Raw genomic sequence first — 19,731 nt, 5'->3', positions numbered from 1 at the left:
CTAGTTTTGTTGCCCTTGTGGTTGCTGCGTGATTTTATCATTAAATTTTGAATTGCAATTAAATTATTCATTCTTAATTATTATGATTCATCATGCGAAATTCTGGAGAGTATAGGTAAAAAGTATAATTAGCTTTCAGATGGTAATATTTTCCGTACCCTGGTTGATCTTTTTATTTATTTAACGGACTTGTATTGATGTCAAAACAGCAAAAGTCGGAGCTAGATGCAAAGTTGAGGTCGATATTTTTTGAAATATCAAAATGTTGAAGTGTGTAGATTAACAGGATTGATTGAGGACTAAAAAACACATCATACATATTAACTTAGAATTTGATCTGACTATTAACGCCTGTTTCAAATTTAGTTGAAAATTTCCTGGTAAAGGGAAGTCCGATCTAAATAATTACGTGGCAAGAAAAACAAAAAATGTATATATAGAGACCCAGCTATGCTACAAAAAACAAGCAGCAAAAGATGAGAAACGTTCAGACATTGTGCCATCTTCAACTGGTTTCTCGTCCATCGCTTTCCCAAGCTAATGGTGAAGCAGTGCTGCTCCCACCAACATCACTTTTACATAAGGGACAAGAGGCATTGAATTTCACCCACTTATTTACACATTCCGCATGGAAGAAATGGATGCATGGCAGCTCCTTCAGCTCATCATTGTCTGCATATTTTGCCAAGCAAATACAACATACCTGTCAACACCTCAATTCTGTATGCTGTATTACTAAAATCCTAGTACAGGCAAAAATCAAATCTCATATAACCACCTCAGGAGTCTATCTGTATGTATTCTACTTATAAATTGTAAACCATCTGAATAAAGAGAAATACTTATGCCAACTTTGGTTGAATATTATCCTATGTTACTTTCAAATTCACCTTTGTGCTTTAAATACATGGTCTTAATACACATGCGTGTGATTGAATTTCTAGTATATTTTTTTACACAGATTATTTTACATTTTTTACTTAAAATGTAAAATATAAAAAAATGGGTAAAATATAGAGTTATATTTGTATTATTTACCACCAAATTTAATGTGGACTCGTAGAAGTTTGGTAAAACTAGGAGAAAAGGGTTTGGTTTTGGCACACATTATATATATATATCTTGGTAGTAACGATAGTGAAGAAAAATAAGGCACAAAGTTTATTTCTTCGCTCCCTTGGATTTTAAAAAAAATCCTTAATAGAGTTTGCATTTGAAATTTTAGATTCAAAAAATAACACGCACTGTGTAATAAAACTCACGTTTAATCGTAAGAACATTATTTATTTATACTTATATTATTTAAACTCACGTTTAAAATTAAAATTATATATTATTATATTTTAATTCCTTAATCGTAACATAAATAAAAATTATAAAATTTATAAAAATAACTAAATATAATTTAATTAATACATAGATAACATATAAAAGAAAATTAATTTTAGTCTAATCTATAAGCATGCACATTAATTAAAACGGTCCACACCTGTTTTAGTTAATACGGCAGCCGTATCACTGGTTTCCTATATGAAGCGGAAATTTAAAATTTGCGTGAGAATGATTTAGGGGCAGAACAATGTAGGGAAGGCAGGTTATTTATCCCATCTTATCTCTTCGGCTAACCAATATATAGATTACTTTAACATCTTTACTATCATAAATTCTTCCCGGTGCTACAATCCAACTAAAGTAGCTTCATAATAGAGTCTACAACCTCCATGTTGCTACTGAAATTACTTTAAATATATATAAACAATACCAAATATTAATGCTCCAATATTAAAGCTAATATATAAAAATTGATTTATGTCGTGAACTACGGGTAATTTACCAATAAAAACTCATTTTTTTCAAAAATTACTGAAATGGGCCCATTATTTAATTATTTACCGGAATGGTCCATTTTCTGCGAAATCGCGTCCACGTCAGCGCGAGTTACTGACGTGGACGTGATTTTCACCCGCGCGTGAACAGTACCCAACGGTCAAAAATTTGACCGTTGCCCCCCCCCAACGGTAAAAAAGAACTATAAATACCCCCACCCCTTTTTATTTTTTCACAAACAAATCCTCTCATATTTCCTCTCAATTTCCTTCCAAAATTCACTCAAATCCATATTTAATTTCAAATTCCTCTCAAATTCCTTCCAAAATTCTCTCAAATCCATATTTAATTTCAATTTACTCTCAATTTCCTTTTTTAAAATAATTTTAAAATTTTTTTTATATTTTTATAAATCGTAAAAATTTGCACGATTTCATCAATAGCCGGATCATTGACTCGTCTTGATAATCATCACATATCGGTGGAACAAATGAAAATGGTAAGTGTTAAATTTAATTTTTAAATATTATTTAAGAATTTTTTATTTATGCATTTTTAGATAATTATTAATTTATTATTTGTTATAAAAGTCTGTAGATCGGGTATTGGAATGCAATATCCGGAATATGCATGCTCCTCCATCACTGTTGGTAGAGAACTACCTGCAGGAAGCTGGTTTTTGGCACGTGGCGACGGTAGGCCGGGGATGCAAGTTGGACCCGAAACTGATCAGTGCGTTGATCGAGAGGTGGAGACCCGAGACGCACACATTCCATCTTCCATGCGGAGAGTGCACTATCACTCTAGAAGATGTCCATCTGCAATTAGGATTGCGGGTGGACTCCATCTGCAATTAGGATTGCGGGTGGACGGGTACCCAGTTATTGGGTCTGCCCAATCTAGCAATTGGGAGGTGGTGTGCTACAAGCTTCTGGGCGCTATTCCGGAGAAAATGGAGAGAGGTAAGGTCGAGATGGGCTGGTTACGTGACAGATTCCCTGATCCGAATGAAGATTCAACCGAAATTAAAAGAATCTGATATGCTCGGGCATACATTCTACAAATAATTGGAGGTTATCTAATGCTCGACATGTCATGGAGCCGCGTACATCTAAGATGGCTGCTGAAAGTCGTTGATTTTAGAGCAGCTGGTGAATTTAGTTGGGGGTCTACTGTCTAGGCAACATTATATCGAGAGATGTGCGGGGCGACGCGACCGAGGAGAGCAAACATCGGAGGTTGCCTGTCACTACTGCAGTCATGGGCACGGTTTCGCTTTCTATTTCTACGTCCTCGGGTGAACCACCCGTATACATTCCCACTCATAACGAGGTAAATTTTATATTACATTTTACAATTATTATGTAGATTTTTAAAAATAAAAGTATGCTAAAAATTTATTTACTTAGGTGGAACCATCCGGCAAGTTATGCTCGATTACCGTCCTCACTTGAAGATATACGACTTCTATTGGACCAATGGTTGGAAGCAGAAGTAAGTATTATTGAAAATAGATATTTCCATACATTCGCTAGTCGATTGATATTTAGTATTTAGTATTATAAATATAACTAATATTTCTATCATGTTCATATAGTTTCAATGGACATCATACGAGGATCCGGTAATTCGGGCAGTAATCCCGAAAGAGTTTTTACAAAACCCACAAGTTTGGCACGTGAAAGTCGTGTTGATCAACTACGCAACCGTGGAGCCACACCAGACAGACAGAGTGCTACGATAGTTTGGATGTAGACAACCGATTCCGGTGGATCCTGAGGTGTTTGACGAGCAACACAAAGTCGACCTTCGGCAATTGAATACGGATTGGACGAGATACTGGTCTAAGTACATGGAAATGTGGGAAGATCAGTATGAATATCTACCTACTCGGAAACCAATCATCGTTCCGGAGTTAGCGTGCGTTCCAGAATACATGCCATGGTTTAGGATCCATGGCAAGCCATATTTACTGGCGCCAGAGGAGAGGCAACGGCAAATACGTCAAATTGAAAACTTAAGTTCTAATTTAGGTCAAATTATGACAATTATTTAAAAATCAAGGTAAAAGGAGTTGGATTTTTGTTAAATTAAAAAAATTACCTATTTGAAAATATTAAAGTATTTACATGTGTGAATATATTTCTACTCATTTGCGTGACATTCAAAATATTTTTTGTGTGTATATTAGATGACAAATAAAAACTATTTTTATAATTAAAATTGACTATAAGTGTAATGTATTTTATTTGTTTGAATATAATTACTTTGAATAATTTTTTTAATCATTATATTTAAATTCAAATTTATAATATTAAAAGCAATATTTTTTAGAGGTATGTACGTGCTTTCCATAAAATAATTTAAAATAAAAATAATATTTAAATTGATAATATTAATTTATTGAATTCAAGTTTAAATAATTATAAAATCAATATCAAAGTTAGAAAACTAATATAGGGGATATTCTATAGATCTTGTAATCACTGAAGTAGAGTATTATTTAATTTTAATATTGCAAATTGCTTGTTTCCTTTTTTTTTATAAATTATTATGTATATATATATGTATGTATAGTTGTCCTTCAAACTCAAAGGTTTGGTCACATTTGCTTCCTCCAATATTCATCAAAGATCACTGTTTTCCATCTAAATATATAATGGCAACGTCTAGATTCTTCAATATGCCACCCTTTGCTTCAACATGGAATAAATCCAAGGTTTCCTTGCAACGAGTCAACATAACTTCAAATGCGATCCAAAAGACAGTTAGGTTTAGTGTTATTAACTGTAGTTTGAAGATCAATCACACTCAACCAGCCCTTAATGATGAGATTCGAGTACCCTCAGTGATAAAAGAAATGGAAAATGAGGAGATCACTTCACCATCCGGTACGACAACTTCTTCTTCTTAACATGATGAAAGATAAGAGTCTTACGTTTGTTGCAACCTTTGGCAGTGGCAGGAAGACTGGTAAAAGGTGGACCGGTTTTCCAGCAGAATGTTAGTGTAAGATCATTCGAGATCGACTCTGAATATAAAATGTCAACAAAGGCTATAATGAATTATTTACAGGTTTACGTTCAAATCATCATCTTTTGTTTACATCAGCTGATCTATAAAATCAATTTGATTGTATCTGATTACTTGTTGGTATATATAACAGGAAGCATCGCTGAACTATGCCAAGAAATTAGGTCTGACAATCGATACACGTTTCGGTATAACACCGGGAATGCGTAAAATGGACTTGGTATGGGTCTTTCGTGGCATGCATATCGAGGTGGATCGATATCCTTGTTGGTAAGTTAAAACTTGTCAATAAAACATTATTAATTTGCAAATTAGTTTTTTATTACTGTATATGATTGAGTTACTATGTGGAAAAATGAATCAAAGAGTGTTTGTGGTTTTGAAGGGGAGAGGTTGTTCAGATACTCCACTGGACTTGTGCATCCGGAAGGACCGGTGTACGTTTTGATTGGACTATCAATGACATCAACACAGGCGAAACTCTAGTTCGAGCTTCATGGTTAAAATTTGTTATGTTACCCTTTAATCACCTGCGGCGTGTTTATATATATGGTATTATAATTGAGTTCATTGCGGGGAATGTGCAGCTTAGCTGTGATGATGAATAAGAACACAAGAAAGACATGCAAGTTACCGGAGGAAGTGAAAGACGAGATAAAAGCTTATCTTAGGGAGGATGTTGAGCCCATTGTCGAAGCGTTCAAATATTCATGTCCCCAAACTGAGGCAATGGATCACATCAAAACTGGATTGACGGTATGTACATATATAATCCGAATCAGTTGGCTCAACTCATATGCTAAGTCTTTTTCTTTACATGCAGCCTGGATGGAATGATTTAGATGTCAATTACCATGTGAACAATGCCAAGTACCTTGATTGGATTTTGGAGGTAACTCGGATGTTTTATTTTACCTTTTTATTTTAATTACCAACTACTACGTAGCTTTGATAGATATAAAATAATGTCAGTTTTCATGATTTACTAATTAAGAATTACAAGTAATAATTGTCAGAGCACTCCAGACTCAATTAGGGATAGGCATGAACTTTGGAAAATGAATTTTGAGTACCGGAAAGAGTGCTTGAAAGATGATGTGATCCAATCATTATCGAGAGTGGTACCGAGCAATGAAAAGAATAGAGATATTGAAGTGGAGCATGTCCTTCGTCTGGAGAGTGGACACCAAGTTTTAAGGGCCAGGACTGTTTGGCGGACTTATTCCCACTCCTGCAGGGGCATCAACAGCATGAAAATCATATTCTAGCTTTATCATACCTTTTTATCCTTTGTTTTTGTAATACCCCGAAAATTATTACAGTAAGAAAAAATAAGATAATATCTTTAATATAGTAAAATAAGGAAATAAAGTGATAAAAAGGATAATATTGAGTTATGTCAATATTGGGAAGTATATTATGACATATTAATTCAAGAAAGGATTAAATTACAAAAGTAAAAAAAAGTTTTGTTGCCCAAGAATAAATACTCAAAATTTGAGGGGTTAAAGTGTAAATACAAAAAATTGAAGGACCAATAGTGTAAATATTTTAAAGGTGGAATAATCTAGAAACTAAGAAAAATGGATGAATTAGGACCAAATTGAAAAGGTGAAGAATTTTGAGAGACTAAATTACAATTTTACCAAATTAAGTGATGACTCAGGATGAAATTTCAAAAGATTGTAAAGGGCAAAATGGTCAAATAGAGAGAGAGAGAGAGAGAGAGAGAGAGAATTCTAGAAGGTGACGATGATGTTTGTGATATTTTTAATTAATTAATTAGATAAATGTTATTTAATTAATATTTCATTAAAATTTTTAGTATTGTTTTATTATTAAATGATTAATATAAAAGGGAGGAAAGATGATGAAAAAAATTATCATCTTTCCATGCAACCAACGTTAGAAGAGAAGAGAAGAGAAGAAAGAAAGTTTTGCTTTCTTTACAATTTGGTCCTTTCACCAAAAATTCACTATTTTCACCTAGAAATCAAAAGAATTTTCATAGCTTCCAAGAGAGAAAAATAATAAGGAGACAACGTGGAGCTAGAATGTCAAGTTAGATTCAAGAAATAGAAGCTGGAGGAGAGAGAAAATCAAGTTAAAGATTGAAATCAATAGCACAAGGTAAGAACATTAAGATTTCAATATATTTTTAAGTTTGTTATTGTTGAAAAAGCATGGAAATGATGTTATAGTAGAGTTTTCTTAAATAAAGTCTTATGTTCTTGATATATTAGTGAAGGGAAATAAGTGAAAATGAGGGGAAATATTATAGAGAAAGGGAATTAGGAAGTTATAAACTTAGTAATCAACATCTTGCACTAAAACAGTTTTGGACAGCAGCAGTAGGTTAACTTTGAAAAATTACCATAAATTGTGGAAATCGAATTAAAGGATGAAAAAAAATATGTAATTAAATATTATTAAGTCTAGTTTCTCATAGAAGAAACGGTGTAAGTAATGGAATTTTAAATCATGAGATATAATAAATTTTGTGAGACAAGGTCAGAATGAATTCGGGTTCCCCTGTTCTGAATTTAGAAAATCATAAAAAATTGAATAAAAATAATTAGATGCTTAAATTTATATGTTTAAAATTATGAATGAGTCTATTTTCAAAATAAACAAACGGAAACATCATCAAATTTCTGTACAAAGAGATAATTAATTTTTAGTGAAGAGGGGTCAGAACTGTCAAATAGTGAAACAGGGGAAACTTTAAAGAATAAACTGTACTTATTGGCTAAACCAAAAATTCTGAAAATCTTATGGTAAGAATATATGTGAGTCTAGTTTCATATAAATTTAGCGGATCTTAATTTGGAGTTCTGTATCTCAAGATATAAATAATTTAGTGGCTATGACTCAAGTGGACAACTTTGAATTAATATATAAATAAATGGTGGAATTATAGATAATGTTACATATAAGCATATTATACATTAAGGATGTGGAATAGAGAGGACGAGGAGGAAAATAATTGATTATTCAACTAGCATGAGTTCTCATTAAAAATGACCAATTTGCATGTTTTAGGTTCAAGGACTAAATTGAATAAAAGTAATATTTTAAGGGTAAATTGGTAAAAATGTCAAAAAGTGACCAAATTGCATGAAATGAATTGTTTTATTATTTAAATTACTAAATTTAATTAAATATTAATTTATATCAAGATTGGGTGGAAATTCGAGGAAAATAGAAAATTACCAAAATGTCCCTGAATTTTGGTATTTCTGCAATTTAGCCTGATAAGTTTGTGTTACTTGAATTATATTCTTAGATGATTGAAATATATATATTGGATTGAGAAATTGATTTGAATTGTGAACATGAGAAATTGTGAATTGAATGAAATGGAAATAAAGCTTTGAATTACATGAATAAATATCGGGTCTCGTAGGCTCTATTTGTTATGAATATAATATTTCGAGGATATGTTGTAAAGAATTATAAAAGCACGTTAGTAATTTAAAAGTTTTAATTCGGATGAAATTTTGTAACTCAGTTTAATACGTATGCAAATGTATGTCTTCTAGTAATGCCTCGTGCCCTATTCCGGCGTCGAATACGGGTAAGGGATGTTACAATGTGACATCGCCAGATTCGGTCATAACGTTTAGATCGAGTTCGAGGTGTTACAGTTTTCTTAAATAATTTATTAAAATAAGTCACAACTTTTAAAATAATTAAAAGTTATGAGTGTAATTCTTCAATCAATAAATTACGTGGTTTAGCCTTTTGTTTTTGAAGAATTTTGCTTCAATTCAATGGTATACATATATTTTTTATGGAAAGTATATTTTAATTTTAATTTTACACTTTACACTTTACGCCTTTTAAACATGTAGTTAGTGTTAGGCTTGTTGAATATTCAAGTTATTTATTGAGTCATAGTTGAAATTTAAGAGAGTTTGGAAAAAACATTAGATTCAAAAAGTAATTTTGGGTACAAAAATTAATCTTATTCAAAATATGTTTCGAGCTTAGGCTTAAGCACTCAAGGTCCAAGCCCGACTCATCTTGGTTTTTTTAATATTTTTATATTATGTAATATATAACATATAAAAATTAAATTTATAACAATATATAATATTATAATGTAAACATATTATAAAAAATTACGTAAACAACCTAATTAGTCACTATATTTTTACCATGATTCTATTTTGGTAACCCAATTATGAAAATTTTTAATTTAATCACTAAACTGTTCGAATTTGTTTTTTAGTCACCATGTTATTAAGCCTAAAATAGCTTAGATGACATGGTTGTTTATTTCTCGGATAAATTACATAAATGGCCACTTAGCTATGATTTTTGAAAAAAAATTTAGTCACAACGTGGTTAAGTTGATAACAAAAGTTTGATGTGACCTTTTATTATCTAATAATAAATTTAGCCCTTAATATTTGTACATTCAATCAATTTAGCTCTAATTCTTAAAAAATCATTATTTTAGCCCTCAACATTTACAAAAGTTGTCAATTTAATCCTAATTATTATCCTTTTTTTCTCTCTTCCTATTCTTTTATGCTCTTAGCCGGTATGAGTTAGCGTAAGAAAACTCAAAGGTTTCTAGTTTCCTATCCCAAAAAGATCATAAATTCTTACTAAAATTTTTTAACACTTTACATTAAAATAGTGCTACCCCAACATGGAAAGTCTCAAACGTTTTTAGTTTGCAGCGCAAGAAAGATCATAATTCGTTGAAAAGTTTTTTTATATAATTTTTCATGTTAAAACGATGTTCTCCGATGGAAAAAAAAAACTCATATTTTACTAGCGTCTAATAAAAAATTATAAAACCAATTCTAGCGCTAAATATTAGTAAGAATGTTTAGGATTAAATTTATTAATTTTTATTAAAATTAGAACTAAATTGATAAAATATATAAATATTGAAGGAAAATTTGTTATTAAGCCAACAAAAGAAAATGTTGCGTCAAACTTTCGTTATCAACTTAACAGCATGGTGACTAAAAATCTAATTTCAAAAACTTTAGTGACTAAATCGAAAAAAATTTATAGTTGAGGGACCATTGAAGTAGTTTATCTGAGAAATAAACAACTATGCCATCTAGTTGGTTCATACTTAAGAGCATAGTGACTAAAAAACAGAATCTTGGAAGTTGTTATATATAAAATTTTAGTATATGAAAGAATATAAATATTTTACAAAAAGAATTAAAAAATATATGAGCAGGCCTAAAATTGATTAAGGTTAACCATTTTAAATTAGGATGGACTTGGGAAAAATATAAAATATATTAATATTATGTTTAAGCCGAACTGGAACCCGGCCTATGAACCATCTCTAAAAGGTATTATTGATAAAAGTTGAAGCTTTAGCTAATTATATGCAAATTTCATATAATAAGGTATTTTTTGCCTAAATCTAGATATACTTATAGTTACTATTATACCTGTAAACTCCATGGAAAAATATTACACTTAGAAGTAAAATGAATACATAGGAATAGCTAAAATGGATTGGATATTCATAATAAATAAATAAAAGAGCCCATGCAAAAGATGAACTTTTCTACTAGACATACCTGCAAATCCCTAATTCAAGTTGAAGGCATAGCACAAACATAAAAACTAGAGGGAGAAATGGGCCTAACCCATTCCTAGAGACAGATAAAACCCGGTGTGGCCCATCAGTCATTTCATGTACACTTGATCCGCCCAGCTTTCAAACAGCTGTAAAGAAAATTACAAAAACACAGGTCTGTTTTGAGAATCTATGGCCAAAACCAAAAGCGTGTCGGTCGAAGAGCCACTCGTATTGGATCTAAACCAGTGGTTTGAAGTATTTCATCCCCAGAATATCTTGATTGTTGATTTGGTGGAGAAAGGAAACAGTCGATATTATTACAAATGGATCATATTAGCGATGTGGGCCAAACATATTTCTGTCTCACCAGCCTACAAATTTGGACTCTTAATCATAATTTGCTAAACTATAATACCTTTTCATTACTCTAAAACAATCTTAGGCCTTCCATAAATGCTATTAAATCAAGATCCATCCTAAAAATAAAGGGTAGGAAAGACCCAAAGATTCCGAGGTTTCCATATATCTTTTTCAATGGCAAAATATCTTGTACCTTCTTTGTGGTGTTCAAATAATTATTCTCTTTCCTCTTGACTTTCTTGACATTTTTTTTCTAAAAGCCAAACATAATAAAACTAATAAATTTTAGTTGATTCTCTCCGTTGTTATCCTATGCATCATTCATTTTACTCAGCTTGTAAACCGAAAGAAATGAAATCGAAGTTTTGCGTAGATTCTTTAGTTCTTTCTTAGCTTATTTGAATCTATTGTCTAGTTACCATCACTTTTCACTTGAGCCCCTCAGAACTTAGCAGATCGGCATCCTAACAGTTCCTCTATCTCCTTTCTTCTTCTCAGTTACAACTTGTTCACCTCTCCTCTCAATCATCTCAAAGGGGAAATCCTTTTTTCTTGGGGGGATGTACTAAATTTATTTTTTATTAAAATTTGATAATATTCGATACAATGAAGTAATATGGACTCATTCACAATTCCATTTTTCCTTTTTACAAAAAATTTAAGTTATTCTAATCCATACATTCATATTATTTTCAAATACTATAGTCATTCTACATATTATATGTTAATATAAAACACTCCAAAATTAATTACCAAAAGTATTTACAACGTGTGAAAGTAGTAGTTGTGTTTCAAGTCCGCACGTATAGTGATCAATGGTTAGAAATGAAGCACGCGACGAGCAATGTGGTAAATTGATTTGGTGATCCCAACGCAGCCTACCATTTAGCAGTAGTAGGGCTAAGACGTAAAATCTTTAATATATGATGTGGGTTACATTGTCTAACCATGATTAGTCTTTAAAGACAGAAGACTGATACAGTGCTCTGCGGGTCACTCTAATCACATGTGCCCTTTTTTGTAGGACCCCTTCAATGAATCTCATTGTCTTTGTCCAACCCTAAGGAAACATATGCTCGGTTGCCAAGAAACATTTCACTTATAATAGTGTATATAACATAAAATATAAATTTGATGAATTTGCAAGGTGATCATGTCTGAAGTGTATAATTACATGACATTGTAAACTATCCTGCAGAATATTGTATGTTGTATAACACTCAGTTCATCTTTATTAAACAAACTAAATACCCACGGCTTCGTTTTGGTTTGGTGTAATTAATATTATTACTTTGAAGATTCATTATCCTTTTTAACGATCATCATTACTTTAGCCATGATTCACTTTGATTAATTTACTAAAGTAGCAGTTCGAAAATATCAAAGGTTTGATCACCCAAATCTGGGATATTCAGAAATTCGGATTTGATTTGTTTGGGTTTCTCACGTAGATGTAGGTCAAAGTTAGTATTAAATGAAGGCTAGGCATGTTGTTGCGATCGTTTTTTGGTTTTTCGATGAAAATCTTGGTGAAAACTACAAATTTAACTTCCAAACATATTTCAATTATTGTGAAGTTGTTTGATAACTGAAATTTTCAGTTTTGAATTTTTATTATTAAATGTTATAAATCCTGAATTTATGTTACAAAATATTTGGTAAATTAGTAAAATATAAGTATTTGAATATAATTATATTGTTTGATAAAAGTAAATGTCAATTTTTTAAAAATTTTGGTTATTTTTAAACTTATTATATTTTTTGAATAATTTTGGTTAAAAATCATATTTTGAATATTCATTTTTAAAGGACAATTTATTTTAAAAAACGTTAATATTTTTAACATTATGTGATAAGTAGATACATACCTACTTATTTAAAAAAAAATTATATTAAGTAAAAAAGTTAAAGTGAATATCAACACAAATTTAAAACATTTAATGTTGAAAATTTTTAATTTTAATAAAACGAAAATTTTTCAATGATTTATCAAACACACCCAAGTTAATAGAGCTTATACTAATATTTTAGACACATATTGTTGAAGGAATGAGCGGAGAAAGTGTTTTCCAGAGGGGAAAATCAATGAAATTGACAATGATGCATTGATAAACTTGGTAAAGAGCGAGGCCATATGATATATCAATCCATTCATTTTGGGTATTATTCTTTTCCGGAGTTTATGGTTGTGTCTCTCAATAATATTATTTTTAAGGTTTGAACTTATTTTTCTTCTTTGAGAGTTAAATATGTCGTACCACTGCATCTAGTACTTACTAATTATCAGTTCATTCATTTGTACCATTGTATTAATTGAATTTGATATTGCGGTATTATAGTGATGTAAATTATAATTGTAAATTGTAAATTTACTTTAAAAAATCAATGAGATAAAATAAGGTAAAAAATTAAATATTGAATTGTATAGTATAATTAATAATTGTTAAAAACTATGGGCAAATGTTTGACATTAAAAGTGAAAAGCTGGCAATGACTTTAAGGGGAAAAAATTGAAACCAGATTTGATAATTATGTAAGGGGAAAGCACTAAATACCATTAATTATATAGACAACCATGCAAATGCAATGCATGTAACTCTGAATAGCACAAAGCACCACAAACTTTAAATTACTTCCAAATTTTCTGTTTTTTTTCAGCAAATGAACATGTTCTAATAATGTTCATAATTCATTGAACCATAAGTGCATCCTCATCACTCAATTCCATTAAAGAAAACTAGATCTGACTCCTGAATTCTTTTCCCATTTTTTTTTCCTTTTGAAAGGTAAAAAAATCACTTGTATAAATTAGTTATTAGAAAGGAAAGCATTAAAATCAAGGATGCATACTTTATATGCAAAATACAAAAGTCATTCCGAGCTCAGTAAGTTTGAAACCCGAAATCCGGTGTTCACAAATTCCTTCATTCTCCATAGATTGCGGTAACCTTCAAACTTTACATATGGATTAAGGGGATTGTTAAGAATTTACCTCACATTTTTCATATTATCAAAAGAAGTACAGTTAAAAGATAAAGGAATGCGGCATTGGCCCTAATAGCTGTTAACTTCATTTATGTGGTTCCCTCCACTGAGACATGAGAGTGCAATTGGATATATTATTGAATCAATATATATATATCTTGGTAGTTGTTAAAATTGTTTGGAGACTCACCTTGTGAAAAGGACCTTGAGGTCCTACCAGATGTTACCTCTGTCCAGCTTGTCCGAAATTCCTTAATATTCCATCCCATCATCAACAATTTTAATATACTCTGATCAACACACAGGTTATGCATAAATAAGCACAATTTAAAGCTTACAATGATAACGCTCGCTTAATCCAATTTATATATTCAGTAAATCTGAAATTCAAACCCCATTGTTTACTATATGTTTTTCCTAAGCTAATTAAACTATGATTTTTCTAAAAATAATAACAATAAATGATTAAGAAAAAAAAACAGTATGTTTCAGTTGCACTGATCCCAATGGAAGGACACTGTCTTGTTCGTCAGTTATAGTAACCCTAACAATAAGACACTTTTTTTTTAATTACCAACTCGGTTGTTTCAAGTCTATTTAAAGTGATTAAGCCTATGATACGAGTCAAATACGGAAAGATGCGTGGTTTGGTGCCCATGTATGGCGGCAAATGTCATGTGCATGCACCAACTCAACTTTATTTTAATTTTGTATCCTCCCAACAACATTAAGAAATATATGTACCCAGATTTCTATTATCTAAACTTGGAAGTGAAGTATTTTGTTTGTCGTTAGAATTCTCCTAAACTCAGAGGATCAGTTACGCGATGCTAAGAATAGATTCCTCCATGATTATGTTTGTAACTTAAACGTATCAATAATAGTGATACTATATATCTACTAGGCACCCCGAATTTAAATAAGTTTCTTCAGGGACCATTTCTAGATTGTAAATCCTTCATATATATCAATAAGGAATCAAATGGATCCTGTGTTTACCAAGTTGCACTTCCCCTTACAGATTCTTTCTTTGTTGTCTCTGGAATCTCTAAACATTTTGCTCAACAAAAAAATTATGGACTACTTGATTAAATTTTTTAGTTTCGTAAGTTGGTATAGTGATCTTGTTCCTTGCTATTTGTCCTAACAGGAAATTTCTGTAATTTTGCTTAATTTCCACTTTCTAAAGGAAGCTATTTTTTAATTACAAAAATAAGGGGGAAAAAGTATATATTACTTGTTTTTCATTGAAATCAATTTCACAAGAGAAAGAAATTGTTCAAGTTTGAAAATTGTAGAAGCACTTTCCAGCTAGATTACCACTGCTGGCAGATAACTGGTAACCTAGACAACAATCTTGACGCGGTAATGGGCAATAGGACCCTGAAATTCATAAAATGGAGTTGACTCTGCCGGAAGTTCCCTTACCAGAAACTTCGCGTCAGGTCCTACTTGCCTCCATCATTTCTTCTCTTCTCCTTAACTCGGGCTCAAATTACTAATTGTTTTTTTTGGGGGGGGGAACCAAAATAATTTTTCATATTTCATTTTTAAAATGAATTGATGAAAATCACATCGTTTTCTTATGCATGTAATTCTAGAGTTTCAACCGATCAAATTCAACTATGTTGTCATATGTCGATATCCGATGTTAATGATGACAGCATATACACAAGCTATATAATTCTTCATGATGATCATGGCCATGCATGCATGCCCCATCGGTTTCCTCGTCCATGTTAAATACAATGGTGTGCAATATTATTTGAACTCTCTTTTGTTTTCTTTTCAAAACATATCGAACATGTTCTTAAGTATCAAAAATATTTGACTAATCATTTATGCACCCCCCAATAGCATAAAAGATATGCAATCATACATGTTTCTCATAATTCATTAGAGCAAATCTTGATGATAGCCCATTGTTTGTGTTGTTAGTACTTCAAATCTGCTGCATAATCCTGTATTTGATATCAAGGATCAAAAGCTTGGAACAATGTTTTGTGTTTGTATGCAACAAATGAAAACAAATTAATTAGTATGTGATCCTAGAAGGATTCTATGAAACTGTTACACTATGTTATTATATATCAAATTTCAATCATTTAATTTAATGTTATCTTATTATTTTTTACATATCATTTATAATCATTTTTGCTAAAAGAAATTGTAAATCCCAATTCCAATCACTAACCCAAAAATTTATCCCCTAATCCCAACTTTAATTGAAAATTTTCTATTCACTCCTACATTTTTTTATTTCTATTCATTTCAATTGTCCATAATTTAAATTTCATGTTATAAAAAAATTAGTGTTGGAGTAAAAATAATTCAGTTCAAATCACACTCACGCATGATTTATCCAGGTGACACTTGAATTTGTGTGCTCAAGATCCCTAAATCTTAACCTTACTATTTCAACCAATGACTCATTATCAAAATAGATTTTAATTTTAAAAATGGTTTATAGATGAAAAATTATTTTAAATAGTCCATATAATAAGTTTTTAAATTTTGGTGACAGTGTTAAAATAGTCCACTATCAATATTTCAAATGCCAACCTTACATGGTTTGTATTAAATTTGAAATAGCTATGATTTTTTTTAATTTGAACTTCTTAAAATATATAATCATCTAAAATTTACTAATTTATATATGTGTATATATGCACTTAGTCCTAACATATGAATTCTAAATTCGAAACAGAAGAGTGATTTATTCACAAACAATGTCTATGTCCACACCATGCTATAGTGAATAAAATGATACCAACTCATTAGTTATTTTACAAACAAATATGGATATTTTTTATTCTAAAAAAGTAGCATCATAAATTTTTTATTATGTATAAATGATGAACGTATTAAACATAATATAAGATGAAAATCCGTAATGGATAAGTATGCAAGTCATATAGGGTAAAACTATGTATTAATTGTACAATATCGGATCCTTCTAATATTATAGGAAAGTATTAAAGATGTGAATTCAATGTAGCCTAGCACGTTTCATTTCATAAAGGGTCAAAATGATAGCGTACATAGTTACAATTTTAAGATTTGATTAAATTTTATTAACTAAAACTAATTAAGTCGTAAAAGTTGATTATCTTAGACAAATGCATGCCTTTTTAAATGATCGTGTTTTCTTTTTTACATAGGACATGTAGTTGTTTACTTAATTTCAAAGCTTTAAAAAAAAAGTGTACAGTACACGGATGGGATTTCTAAATGAAGGATGGCATTGCCGGCTATGAATGATGCGCAGCATTACAATACATGGGTAACTAAAGTATACATACATGTTTGCTAAGAACATAGCTGCCCCCTATATCATGCTGCTGTTTTTGGGCGGTCTTTCCATAATTTATTGCAAAAAAGAAAAAAAAAATCATGGGGGCATGCATGATATGATATCACATGGACTTGTTCCAAATTCACTAAATCAGATGGCCAGGATCAATTCCCACCAAATCGAATAACACCCCGGAAATTAGACAGCATTGAGGATGATGTCCCCATGTCCAACTTATGGTGCCGGTAAAGTCCCCCACTTTTGCCTCTCATGTGACCGACCACTACGCCAAATTAAGTTGACCTGTAATTGCTCCCACTATTCTCCTCTCTTTCTCCCCTACCTTTGTATAAAAACTAGTCTTTCATTTCCCATTTCTAATTTGCTAATAAAAACCTATATATCATCTTTAAAACCACAACTGAAAAGGAACAAGTGCAAAGCATTGGTGGAGGAAAACAAAAACAAAAATGGCTAAGGAAGGACTGGGGTTGGAAATCACGGAGCTGAGGTTGGGTCTCCCTGGAGGCGGCACTGAAAAAAATGAGAAGAAAAGAGTGTTCTCAGAGATTTCAGAGGAGGAGGAAAATGAGAAGAGCAATGGGCCGCCGGAGTTGCAAAGCAAGAGTCAAGTGGTGGGGTGGCCGCCGGTATGTTCGTATAGGAAAAAGAACAGTTTCGGCGATAAAGATGGGTCTAAAACATCAAAATTTTACGTCAAAGTCAGCATGGATGGAGCTCCTTTTCTTCGCAAAATCGATCTTGCATTGCACAAAGGTTACTCTGATCTTGCTAAGGCTTTGGAGAAGCTGTTTGGTGAGTGTTTTCATACATTTCCTACTGCCATCTTTTTAATTATTTTATATGTAATATGAAACCATTTCTTTGTGTTATCAAAAGGGACAAAAAAAAAGGCTAATACTATTTGGATATGAATAATATAACAGGAGAGGCGTTAAGGGATGCAGAGAGCTGTGAGTTCGTTCCCATATATGAGGACAAAGATGGAGACTGGATGTTAGCGGGGGACGTTCCTTGGGAGTAAGTCTATTCTTTCAACTACCATTATATTTTCCCAGTCATTTATTATTTCAAAAAATCAATTAGTCATGAATTTAAATGCTAATATTCCCTTGAAATTTGATGGATTAGAATTCCCAAACTTTTTTTTCAGTTCTCCCCGGCTGGAATATGCTCCTCTACCATCACATCCTTGTTTCATCTACCTGTAGTTAAATTATACTTTCTTTTTATAGATTTCCATCAATTTGCGACTTTATACCTTACTAATTGGGTTCCACGAGTTTGGATCGATAATACACCGAAATCCATATGATGATGTCGGTTTGACCACGATTCTCAAATAATAATCCCGGTCAAGCCCTGTAATTATTAGTGAGAAAAGATTAAAGTTGCCCACCACGAATTCCTCAGATCTAGTGCTAGGTTTAACTTAAAATTCCAAAGGATTATGGGTAGGGTATGAACAGAGGAGTACATATTTTGATACCATAACTAATAATCAATTGATTATTTACAGGATGTTTATTGAATCGTGTAAGAGGTTGAGAATCATGAAAAAAGCGGATGCCAAGGGATTCGGAGTACTGCAATCGAGGGAAGCTCTCAATGGAACTTTGAAGGAGTGACTAGAAAAGCCGCATGCACGAATTAATGCCCTAGTTGAAGAATTGCTTAACTAAAGTTTCTTTGATACTTTGTTAAAATGTTAATGATGGTTATTAGCTACTTTTGATTAATTAAGGAGACAATATTTCTTGCTTTATGTGACAATTCTACTTGAAATCTACTCTCTTTTTTTAGCTTATTGTCGATGTTCAAGGCATATTATGTTATAGTGTATTTGGGACTAGAACCCCTAATTGATAGGGCATAATTTGCTTCCTCATCATCAATTTCAAATTGTTATGTGTTATGTGTTATTTGGTATTTGTGAGTGTTTTTGAATTAATATAATCAAGTATTGTTGTTTTAGATTTATAATAAAAGGTTGTTAGAATCTAATCGGATTAGAGTGAGAATTAAGAGTTTAACTGATTCAACCGATGGCATGTAACAAAAAATAGAGATTTGTTTCGAACCAATAAAAAACCAATAACAAGAAAAAAATTTGCTAAAAATTGTATGAGTCAATTTTAAAAAATAATTTTGAGTAGTTTTTTTTAGTCGTATTTATTGACCAAATTATAGAATTTATGCCTATTAATTTTACTCTTTTTTTTCTATGATATTTTTAATTTTTTATTTAACTAATGTTGAATCTACCGTTCAACCAGTTCAAACAAAAAATTATTGATCTAATTGATTAAACCATCGATTTATTTTTTATGCTAAACCTATAAAGAGGTGGGTTATTGCTTGATCTAGTCGATACTAATTGAACTTTGAATAAAAATTTTATGAATTTAGACTATTTGATTTTCAATTTTAATTATAAAAAAAGATCAATGTTAATATAAAATAAAATTTAATTATTTAAAAATTGTGAGTGTCTCTATATTTGTCAAGACCTAAACTAAGAAAAGAAAATCAAATAATTGCCCATGGCACACTCCAATTTAGATATTTTATCAAATAGCAAACAATGGTTTTGAGGGACTATAATGGTTAATTTTCAATTTTAGTCCCTGTGCTTTATATAACTATA

At 31.2% G+C, this 19,731-nt stretch overlaps 2 protein-coding genes across 2 annotated transcripts; both read left to right on the top strand.

The window, feature by feature from the left end:
* Positions 1 to 4,401: 4,401 nt before the first annotated feature.
* Positions 4,402 to 6,263, top strand: LOC107902762 (acyl-[acyl-carrier-protein] hydrolase FATB2, chloroplastic). The gene is made up of 7 exons (XM_041093695.1): positions 4,402 to 4,718; positions 4,787 to 4,902; positions 4,994 to 5,130; positions 5,246 to 5,359; positions 5,448 to 5,616; positions 5,684 to 5,752; positions 5,877 to 6,263. Exons 1-7 carry the CDS (start codon positions 4,487 to 4,489, stop codon positions 6,126 to 6,128), a joined length of 1,089 nt encoding a protein of 362 aa, XP_040949629.1. The 5' UTR covers positions 4,402 to 4,486; the 3' UTR covers positions 6,129 to 6,263.
* Positions 6,264 to 17,346: 11,083 nt separating this feature from the next.
* On the top strand, positions 17,347 to 19,006 carry LOC107906499 (auxin-induced protein AUX22). The gene is made up of 3 exons (XM_016833506.2): positions 17,347 to 17,879; positions 18,011 to 18,104; positions 18,604 to 19,006. The coding sequence occupies exons 1-3, from the start codon at positions 17,534 to 17,536 to the stop codon at positions 18,710 to 18,712; spliced, it is 549 nt and encodes a 182-aa protein (XP_016688995.1). The 5' UTR covers positions 17,347 to 17,533; the 3' UTR covers positions 18,713 to 19,006.
* Positions 19,007 to 19,731: the final 725 nt, after the last annotated feature.

This window comes from Gossypium hirsutum, chromosome D05, assembly GCF_007990345.1.
Source record: "Gossypium hirsutum isolate 1008001.06 chromosome D05, Gossypium_hirsutum_v2.1, whole genome shotgun sequence".
Lineage (NCBI taxonomy): Eukaryota > Viridiplantae > Streptophyta > Magnoliopsida > Malvales > Malvaceae > Gossypium > Gossypium hirsutum.
Note: the sequence above shows the minus strand (reverse complement) of the source record. Positions and strands in the feature narration are given on the sequence as shown.

Coding starts and splice junctions, on each gene's coding strand:
- LOC107902762 (XM_041093695.1), top strand. CDS start 4,487: ATGGCAACGTCTAGATTCTTCAATATGCCACCCTTTGCTTCAACATGG. Junction 4,903..4,993: donor CTATAATGAATTATTTACAG/GTTTACGTTCAA, acceptor TATATATAACAG/GAAGCATCGCTGAACTATGC. Junction 5,753..5,876: donor ACCTTGATTGGATTTTGGAG/GTAACTCGGATG, acceptor AATAATTGTCAG/AGCACTCCAGACTCAATTAG.
- LOC107906499 (XM_016833506.2), top strand. CDS start 17,534: ATGGCTAAGGAAGGACTGGGGTTGGAAATCACGGAGCTGAGGTTGGGT. Junction 17,880..18,010: donor GGCTTTGGAGAAGCTGTTTG/GTGAGTGTTTTC, acceptor ATAATATAACAG/GAGAGGCGTTAAGGGATGCA. Junction 18,105..18,603: donor GCGGGGGACGTTCCTTGGGA/GTAAGTCTATTC, acceptor GATTATTTACAG/GATGTTTATTGAATCGTGTA.